At 44.0% G+C, this 10,004-nt stretch overlaps 1 protein-coding gene across 2 annotated transcripts in view; it reads right to left on the bottom strand.

The window, feature by feature from the left end:
* LOC102380731 (ubiquitin-conjugating enzyme E2 E1) overlaps positions 1–9,523 on the bottom strand; it is a 57,970-nt gene extending 48,447 nt beyond the window's left edge. Inside the window, exons 1-2 of one of the 2 annotated variants that reach the window (XM_006021186.3) lie at positions 8,972–9,523; positions 6,760–6,810 (exon numbers count right to left, since the gene is read on the bottom strand). In XM_006021186.3, the coding sequence (XP_006021248.1) occupies positions 6,760–6,810; positions 8,972–9,123 (203 nt within the window). In that variant the 5' untranslated portion in view covers positions 9,124–9,523. Of the gene's footprint in view, positions 1–6,759; positions 6,811–7,616; positions 7,665–8,971 lie in introns of those variants that run through there. The other variant, XM_006021190.3, reaches the window with a different exon arrangement.
* Between the last annotated feature and the right edge of the window lie 481 nt (positions 9,524–10,004).

Below are 10,004 nucleotides of genomic sequence, written 5' to 3'. Positions count from 1 at the left end.
GCAGCATGGAAGTGGTGGGGCAGGCAGCTTGATTCCTGTTGCATATCTCCCCTTTATTTACCCCCTCCATTGTGCCTGCCTCCTACCACCCCGCAGCCTTCTCCTTCCCCTGTTCCCCACCTTCTTCCCCTCCACACCATTTCTGTCACTCATAGCCCTCAGGTCCCCACTTACCCCTTCTTTCTATCTTCCCCCCCACCCCAGTCTCTTCTCCCCCACCTGCCCTTCCCCACCCCCTCCTCCCAGTTGGAGCCAGAGCCACAGCTGCTGGTCTCTCCTCCCCCATTGCCTTGTGCTCAAATGTAAGGTAAGGGGCTCCCCCACTCCCCATGTTAAGAGAAAAAACCCTCCTCTTCTACTCAAGTAAATATGGTACATATGAAAAAACCTGTAAATATCTTAACTTCAGTCCAGATACATTCAGAATTAAATTATATAAAGTTTATATAAAAGATGGCTATATTCAGGAAGGTTTCTTTTTAGCATGCAATTAAAAAAATTAATCATATTTACTGTACTGTGGTTTAAAAATTACAGTATATTCTTAGATAATGCATTCAATTTTGAAGCAAGACCAGTTAAGCATTTATCCAAGTTAAAGCTATTTAGAAAGTGTATTCATATAAAATTCTCAGAAATAGAAAAACGACTGTAGTCAAAACAAGTGCTACACTTCTGAGTATGCAAGTGAAGTGCATTAATTAAAATAAGAGGGTTCAAAACAGCATTTGAACCACAAATATTCTGCAGACTTCACGTTAGTCTGCAAATCTTAATTCCTCACTGGAGGGTTTTTAAAATGATGGCTTTTCCACCCCCACAACTTGGAAGTGTAGGGCTTCTTACCAACCTACAGTCTGAGATATGTATATTAAGAGCTGCCTTTTTACTCACACAATAGCCTCAAAGAGAGTGATGGTTGTCCTAGGAATTTAAGAAAACTTGACAGGAAGAATCAGGGAACAATGCGAAGTCTTTTTTTTTTTTTTTTTAATTTAAATAGTGGAAAGGTGACAGCATTTTCCCTGCTAAAGGACATTGCTTCTGGGCCTTGCAGAAGGCAGCTTTATACGTGATAAATTTGAAAATTAATATAATATAACAGTTATTTCTGCCTAAAATTATAGAAATATAGGGTTGGAAGCATGACTGCCGCATGCCCCCCCGAGGCTGGGGGGAGAGGTGGGGCACAGCAACTGCCCTCAGGCAGCGGTGGCAGTAGCAGGGGTGTGGCGGTGAGCTCCCACAGGCAGCTGTGACCGTGGCGGCAGCAAGGGGTGGGGGTGGCACGGAGACCACCTGCAGGCACCACCAGCGGCAGTCAGCGGTGCTTTTTGCAGGGGGGGCACTGCCAAACGCAGGGGGTGCATGTGCACCCCCTAAGTGTTGCCAATGGTTGGAAGGGACATCAGGAGGTCATCTGGTCCAGTATTCTCAACCTGTGGGTCATGACTCAAAAGTGGGTTGCAGGAATATATGAAAGGGTCATGAACAAAACTTTAAAATGGATTCACCTTTAAAGGAGAAACATGTGGGAAACAGTGTTTTTTCCTCTGCAGGCTGGCCGAGTTCCAGCCTGTGAGGGGCAATTTGGGGCTCGCCCCTGCCCCACACTCCCACTGCCCCACACACTGGGGGGGCTGGGGCCTGGAGCCAGGGGCAGTGGGTTAGGACTGGCCACTGATGTTTACAAATGCATCTTGGTCCAAAAATGGTTGAGAACCACTGATCTAGGCCAACACCCTGCTCAAAGCAGAATGAACCATCCCCAACTAGATCATTCTAGCCAGGGCTTTGTTGAGCTGGGCCTTAAACACGTCCAAGGATGGAGATTCCACCACCTCTCTAGGTAACCCATTCCAGTGCTTCACCGCCCTCCTAGTGAGAGTTTTCCTAATATCTGACCTGAACTTCCCAGTTGCGGCAACTTGAGACCATTGCTCCTTGTTCTGTCATCTGCCACCACCATGGGTGTCTGGTGCCTCTCGAGTCAGGGCATGTGCCCCCCTTGGCACCAGTCAGTGACCGGGGGTGGGGTCCCCTGGTGGCCAATCCCACTGGCTGGAGGGGCTCCGATCTCACTCACTACAAAAGCAGCTGCACCGCTTCTGGAGCTCTGCAGCCACTTCCAGAAACAGCGCAGCCACTTTTGCTGGCAGCCCCGCTCCCCGGTCAGTGCTCACAGGGGGGCACTGGTGCTCCTGGATGCCCCCCTGCCCCCTGGCTACACAGGGACCATGGCCTGACAGGGGGTGCACCAGTGGTTTCAGGGGGTGCACGTGCACCCCCCACGTCGCCCCTGGCTACCACTGAGAACAGTCTAGGTCTGTCCTTTTTGTAACTACTCTTCAGGTAGTTGAAGGCTGCTATCAGATCCCCCCTCAGTCTTCTCTTCTGCAGACTGAAGAAGCCCAGTTCCCTCAACCTCTCTTCATTAAGTCATGTGCCATATGCCAAGAGCATGCTCCAGCCTATTATTTTATCAGATACCAGTCTTCTTTGGTACACATACTGACTGATGAACTCCTCCACTACTGTTAGTGCTTAGTAAAGAGCTGAGAATTAAAAATGGACATTAGTAAGTTTTAATTAATATATATTTTGATCCCTCTATACAGAGGGAAAAAAATAGAATTAAATGATCAGGCTTAAATTCTGTCAATTCCTTATGGCTCCTTCTGAATGTCAAATCTAAAGCATGAACTATACAGTTCCAGAGAAGTTGGGAGGGTGTTTGTCCGGAACACAGAAGACCTTGGTTCAGTTCCTGCTTTGACACAGACTTCCTGTGTGATCCTGGGAAAGTCACCTAGTCTCTCCCTGCCTTCATTGTTCATCAGAAAATTGGGAATAAATATTTACTTCACAGGGCTCCATAGATTTCAGACTGTGAGATGCCCATATATACTGCTGCTCAAATATATGAAGACAATGCAGTAACAAATATAGATAGTCATGTATACGATTGTTCCTGCTAACACCTTGGAAACCCTGTCAGAGCAATACCAAGGTTGTCATGATATTCATGAACACGATTAGACAGTTAACCCTGTTTAAATGGCAAGCTAGAATTATATATTTTAACATTTGAAGTAAAGTCAGAGAATGCCACTTTCATGATACCCTTGAATCTGTAATATAAAGAGGTACTTAGATAGCACCATTAACAGCATCCACATATAATAACAAAGAACAAGAGTCTCAACATATTCTTCTTTGAGTTCTCTTAATAAGTCAGTTTGTTTTGATAAAATGCAAGTCCTAATATTTAGAAAGAGAAATGAAATTTCATTACGACTGTGATGTAAATGTGCAATATTTAAACCTATGAAGTTAAATCGCAATTTCACAAAATGATCATCTTTTGGATTTGAAAGTTAGGGCTAGCTTTTATAACCTGACATCCCCAATCAAAAAACAGATTCTCCACCTCTCATCAGTGTCAGAGGCCAAATAATCTCATTAAAGGACAAAAAGAAATTAAAGCTTTTCAGCCCTTTTCTCTACCTCAGTATCTTTAAGTAAAATGTTAACATACTGAAAAGACGAGAAAGAAACAAGACTTACTTAAAATTAGCCACTTGCATTTAAGAGAACACACATCTCTCCAACAGAAAGCAAATATCCAAGTATTGTTTTAAATACACTGCCAACAGAAAGGCTTCAGCAGGCAAAAAGTCTATTTCTTTTTGATTAAAGGCTGAACATACATTTGCAACCCTACAAAAATAAAACTCCCGACTTTCAAAGCCTCCTATGTGGCTTTGAAAAAGCCATTAAAAAAAATAAATTGAGCAACAACAGAGTTTCTAGTCTAAGATCTTGGTCATTCAGAAGAAACTCAGCATGTTGAATGGTTTTGAACTCCTGCTGACTTCAGTGGCAATTTAAGGTGCTCAGCAAGCAGGCCCTAAATTAAGACCCTGAAAACAAGGAGGAACTGGCAAGCAGAAGGAGATGTCTGGAATGCCTTGGAAAGAGAGGAAGGTGACAACAGTGATGATGAATACAAAGGTCAAGTAGTTGGCTGAGAAAGTTGCTAGCCTTCAGAATGACATGGACTTAGTTTTATATTAATGAGACAGAAGGTAAATATTTCTAGAGCAGCTAAATTTTCAAAAATGACTTAGATACCTAGGAACCTAAGTCTTATTGGAAGTCCACAGGGTTTAGGTGCTTTTACACATCATCTTACAGGGTTCCTCCTAAGAAGTGAGCTTTGAGATAAGCCTTAAAGAATAGAATGGAGGAATAAAGGAGCCCCCATCCTACATATAGGGTAGCATAGAGTGCATATAGGGAATGCAGAGAAGCGTAGGAGAAAAGACACAAAGGGAGCAATGAGATGAAAGGCTTGAGCAGTGGGGGTTGGGGAAGGGTGGGATAAGTGATTTTTTTAGCATTATGAAGTCTTTTAAAAGTAATGAATAGATAAGACTTAAAATTAAGCTCAGAAACCAACTTTAGTCACTCCCTCACAGTGAAAAGTTCGAAGTGAAAAAAAAAGGAATAATTGAAGGCAGTGGTACTAATGCAGGACTTCCCCAGAACAGACTTACAGCCTTAACACAGCAACTTGAGCGTCTCAATTGCATAATCTCTTCACACTCCTAATTTGACTACTTCCACAGGACATAAGCACTCCACATATCTTTAGTAGCTGGAATTCATCTCACCATTGTGGCAATCAGCATCTGCCTACACTTTTACAAGTCTGTTGTTTACAGCATCAAGCCTATGGCATGTCAGGAAATCTAAGGCATTTGCCATTTTAAACTTAACAGACCCACTCATTTATTCTGAATAAGAAATATACAAATCTCGTTCTACATCAAGACTAGCAGACCTGCTTTCACAAAGAAAAATACAGATTTTTTTTTTTTTTAAACAGATACTTAAAGGTTAACAAATATTTTTATAAAAGCATTTGCTAAATAGAACTGCCAGCTTCCACTCATTCATCTGAAGGCCAGAAAGAATGCAGGACATCAGTTTGATATTATTATAACTACTTGTACAGTGAACTAATTTCCACCATTAAAACCATTCATAAAGGCTGAAACAGTGCAAACTTGTCTATAGGTGCCCCAAAATTTATAACTGCCAATGATCTACATTATGTTAGTAATATTTTTATGGCTACATAATATACATTTTGAAAAAAAACTCATTTGGTAGCTAATCTTGACCCAGGAAAAGCAACAAGTAGATAAGAGAACATTAGGATTTTGACATCATTTATAGGAGGCTCTGGATGAAAGCTGCAACCTGATTTCTTTATAAAGAAACATAGGAGGTGCCCCTCACTACAGTTCCTGGGCACAATAACACCATTAAAGCAATTTAGCAGTATCTGAAAAGTACAAAACTCATTAGCTATTTTTCAAATGCTACACACCTTACTATTACATAAAAAGCATTCCTTGCCTATTAACCACCAAACTATTTCAATTCATCTAGTCAAATTTTAAGCCATCTTAAAATTTTTTTTTTTTTTTAAATGAAAAAATAATCTCATAACAATATGAGAATCTCCTTTTTTCATTTGTGCATCACCCACCAGTACAGTTGTTGATTTTTGGCAACAAGGGCCAGAGGTGTCTTTTAGCTGAACCTTTAAATAAAGGTAAACTTTATTTCACTCCAGATCCGCCTTGTTCTTGCAATACTGTCTTCCCATCCCCAGCTACTGCAGTTAAGAGTCCTGAGAAAGGGGTCCTGAAAAGGCTATTCAGGACCCCTTCACCTAACTCCAATGCTAATGTCTCCCTGCTGACCAAACCAGGAGAGTAAGAAATTTCAAAGTGCTAGCAATATAAAAGTGAGTGGAAAATCCACTCTGAATAACTAAGAGACCAATTCTGAATTGTTAAATGGCATTTTTCTTTTAATTGCTGCCACGACTGACATCAAAAGCTTCAGACCTGGCTCAGCAGTAGCAGGAAGATCTGAGCAGTCAGATAAAGAACTAAAGAAGCTCTTTGGAAACAGGTCTACAGCAACTGAAGTGGACAGAGGACCAGGCTGAAAGCAGCCTTTCTGTTCAACAGAAACAACCAAAGGCTGTTTCATCCCCAAATGCTGAGTGGCATCAAGGAAGCCAAGACAGCTCAGAGGGGAACAAAATAACATTTAGCAGCTATACTGAACAAAGTGTTTACATCTTTAAAATATAGCTCAAATAACCATTCTATAAAGGCCAAGAGCATGCTCCAGCCTCTTATTTTATTAGATACTAGACTGTCTTCTTTGGTACGCATACTGACTGATGAACTCACAACTCTCTTCCACCCTTGTTACTGCTTAGCAAAGAGCTGAAAAGAACCCATAGTCTTTTACTATTCTCTGCTTTTTTGGCAGTACTCATATAAATAAGATTAACACAGTCAAGTGTTAGATTTTTAAACCAAAGGGAACAAAACAAACAAACAAACAAACAAACAAGGGGCAAGTTTTCACACACTTTCTTACTGACCAGTTTCAGAAACATATGCATGGGCAGTGTGACAAATTCTAATGCAATTACGAAAAAACAAAACAAACAGAAAATTCATGTCAAAACACATGCAATCTCTTGAGCTTTCCCCCACAGGGGGAGTATTTTACGTCACCCAAGCATTCATGAAAGTATTTATGTCAATCTAAACAGCTGTTCATCCACTGTATCTATAACCTATGAAGATACAGTATTTATAAATAATAAAAAGCATCCTTTAGCTCCTCCCTGCCCCACAAAGGACAAAAAAAATCAACACAAACCTGCAGTTGGGAGGTGGATCTAAAGTGATGTCCGCCAATTCCTTCTGAATCCTGTGGCAATAAAAACAAGAGAGAACAAAGGTAAGTCACTATGTGGGATCATCCTCAACACATAGGTTTTACCAATGCAGTCACTTGAGTCTGTGGCTGTGTGCGCGCAAAACCCTCTGTACAAGTATGCAAAACCCTCTCCCATGTACTCCCAGAGACACTGAAAGCCAATGACAAAGACACTGAAAGTAAAAAAAAGACACTGCGTTTCCCCCCACCACCACGCCAGAGCCACAGACCAATGCATTATGATACAGGCAGACACCACTGCAAACCACAGGGTGGAACAGACAGAGCCTTTTCCTCTTCCATCACACTCATAATAAGACATGTTCTCCTAACAGACCCAATGCACTGGCTGAGAGTAGGAGGCTGTAGCCTGGAGATTTTGCATCCTTGTCCCACTGCTCTGGACTAAACAACTAGTGCCACAATCTTCCACTGCCAACACTGGCTTCACCCTCTTCCCATGAGAAGGGGCTGGACCTTAGTGGGCAGATAACTGGAAACAGAACCAAACTGGCACACACTCCTAAGCCACCTCTGGGAAAAAGTACTAAAGGGAAGTGAATATCCATACATCTCCAAGGCCCTTTATGCCCCCACAACCTCCAACTCCTTTACTGCCTCCACGATAGCACATAGCACCCCCCCACTTATGTATACAAAACTGCCATGTCCAAACAGCACCCCAGTCCCTTCATTGCCTCTTGCTTCAAAAGCCTCTATGCCTATGCAGCACTACATCATCACCAACCACCCAGCTACCACCCCCTACCCCTCAGTCCCATTACTGCCATTCAGACCTCACTTCCATATCTACCCCCTCCATACAGCCAGACTCCCTTCCTTCTCATTTGCCTTTTCTTCCATTTGTCACATGTTATGAGAACCACAGCCTATTTATATTAGGCAATTTACAATCAGCAGGCTTTACAAGAAACTTCGTTGCCACTGGCTAGGTGACTGCTAAGTAAATGTGCTCTGTTGAGTTCTGCGTAACCAACTGCCTAAACACCACAAAAGTCTGGGCTGTGACAGACTAGCATCAGCTGAGAAATCATAGAAAAATCGACAAAAATCCAGACGCTGTTGACATCTACAGCTGGGAAGTTTTTTGCTGCTGCATGGCAAAGCCATTAACTAGATGGAATATTCTGTTTGTGGAAGAAGTAATGGAAGTTTACTTGGAAACTCCATTCTTCATGCTTTTGGGAGCATGGTGGTGGCAAATTCAGGTAAGATGAGAAGCAGAGCAGAGAGGGTAGCAGTAATGTTGTAGAAGTGAGTTAGCTTTAAGGGTCTGACTACTGGGAAAAAATGACCAGCACAGCAATTCTAGGCTCGCTGTTCTAGAATAAATTCAACTATTCTGGTATGACTCCCTTCTGGGAACAATATTCTGGAAAAAATACTATGTTTTATCAGCAGGATCATGAGTGACTGGTGCCTCCTGAATCAGGGGGGCACCCACAGAAGCCACCAGTGGTGGTGGCCCTGTCAGAGGGGGCACCAGCTCTGCCAACAGCGTTGGTGTCAGACCCCCATGCACCCCCTACCAGTCACCTATGAGCAGAATAATTATTTCAGACGAAAGTGTTGGCTTAAGTAGTGGAAGAGTTTTTTGAGTCAATTTCCCAACATAGACAAGAACTGAATGCAAGTGACGTGGAGACAGGAAAGTAACGTTTTGATGGGCTGACCTTGTAAGAGCCCTTTCAATAGGAGAGCTCAAAATGCTTTATAAAATCAACCGTCATCCCCATTTTACTGATGGGCAAACTGATGAAGAAGTTAAACAGCCTGCTTAAGGCCACAGAGTTCAGAAAAAAAAACCCCAGGAATTACAGTTGCATGCAATTCTGGCTCTCTATACTTATGATGAAGAAAGGGGATGAGAAGAGCAATAACTATGGAGAAGAAGGATGTTGCTGAGAAGGAATATAGACTGTGGTAATGCTTGGGAGGAGGAGAGGCTAACAGAAGCAGTAATAGTGTGTAAATGCTCTTTGCTCCGTGGAGATAGTGAGGGGGGTTGAAGGTATGATTTCCAGTCATAATGAATAGGAGTGATTAATGCTCAATAGAAGGGAGGCAAAGAGAAGAGTTGGACAAGCAAAGAGACAGAAGTGAAGCGGTGTTTTGTTGCTAACAGTCTCACCTCTTGGCGCTGGTGGAGAGGAGTTTGGAGTTTTTACTCATGCTGACTTTACTTTCCTTCTTCTTAGGCGTGTTTGTCTCTTTCTCTGTCTGTTGGTTGGAGGATGAAGATGAGGAGGAGCTGGTGCTGGCCCTCGAATCGTCATCCGACATAGCGACCCCCCCACCACACACCCCAAACCTGGAGAGGAGACACCATGGGGCGTGGGGAACAGACAATGAACACACACAGAGAAAGGAAACGGACAATCTCACTCTGTGTTTGGGTTGTGCTCTCTTTAAAGGGTCCTCCTCTCTCCCCCTCCCCACGGGCTCCGCAGACAGGAACCACACACAGCAGTGGTCTGAGCGCACCAGCAATATACTGGGGGAGGGGATGGACTTTAATGCCTCCTCCCAGTGAGAGGAGAGGGGCTAGAAAAAAGACGACAGCAAAGATTAGGGAAGCTCTCAGTAATTCTTTCTAATCTCCCCCAAACTACACACAAGAGACCAGTCATCACCACCCACTACTGCCCAGCCCTGATGTAAATGGGATGTCTCCAGTCCCCTTTCTGCGCTGAAAGGCACGTGGGGGGAAATGGAAGGAAGCTCATCAGCAGCAGCTGGCTACAATGGGACTGGGGTGTCATGGGCTTCCAGGGCAAGAGCCCCTGCCTCCAGCACAGGGCCATGAGCAGCTTAGCCGTGTGGGTGAGGGGGCGCCCCAGTGGCCCAGAAGCGGGGGGGAGGGGGGTGGAAAGAGATGCCAGAAAAAGTGTCTGGGGTGGGGGGGAAAGGGGATTACTATGTGCAGGGGGTGCAGCTGGCTACAATGGGACTGGGGTGTCATGGGCTTCCAGGGCAAGAGCCCCTGCCTCCAGCACAGGGCCATGAGCAGCTTAGCCGTGTGGGTGAGGGGGCGCCCCAGTGGCCCAGAAGCGGGGGGGAGGGGGGTGGAAAGAGATGCCAGAAAAAGTGTCTGGGGTGGGGGGGAAAGGGGATTACTATGTGCAGGGGGTGGAGGAGGAGAGTGGGTGCCTGCAAGGGATGGT

The sequence above is a fragment of the Alligator sinensis genome, unplaced genomic scaffold, assembly GCF_000455745.1.
Source record: "Alligator sinensis unplaced genomic scaffold, ASM45574v1 scaffold299_1, whole genome shotgun sequence".
NCBI lineage: Eukaryota > Metazoa > Chordata > Crocodylia > Alligatoridae > Alligator > Alligator sinensis.
Note: the sequence above shows the minus strand (reverse complement) of the source record. Positions and strands in the feature narration are given on the sequence as shown.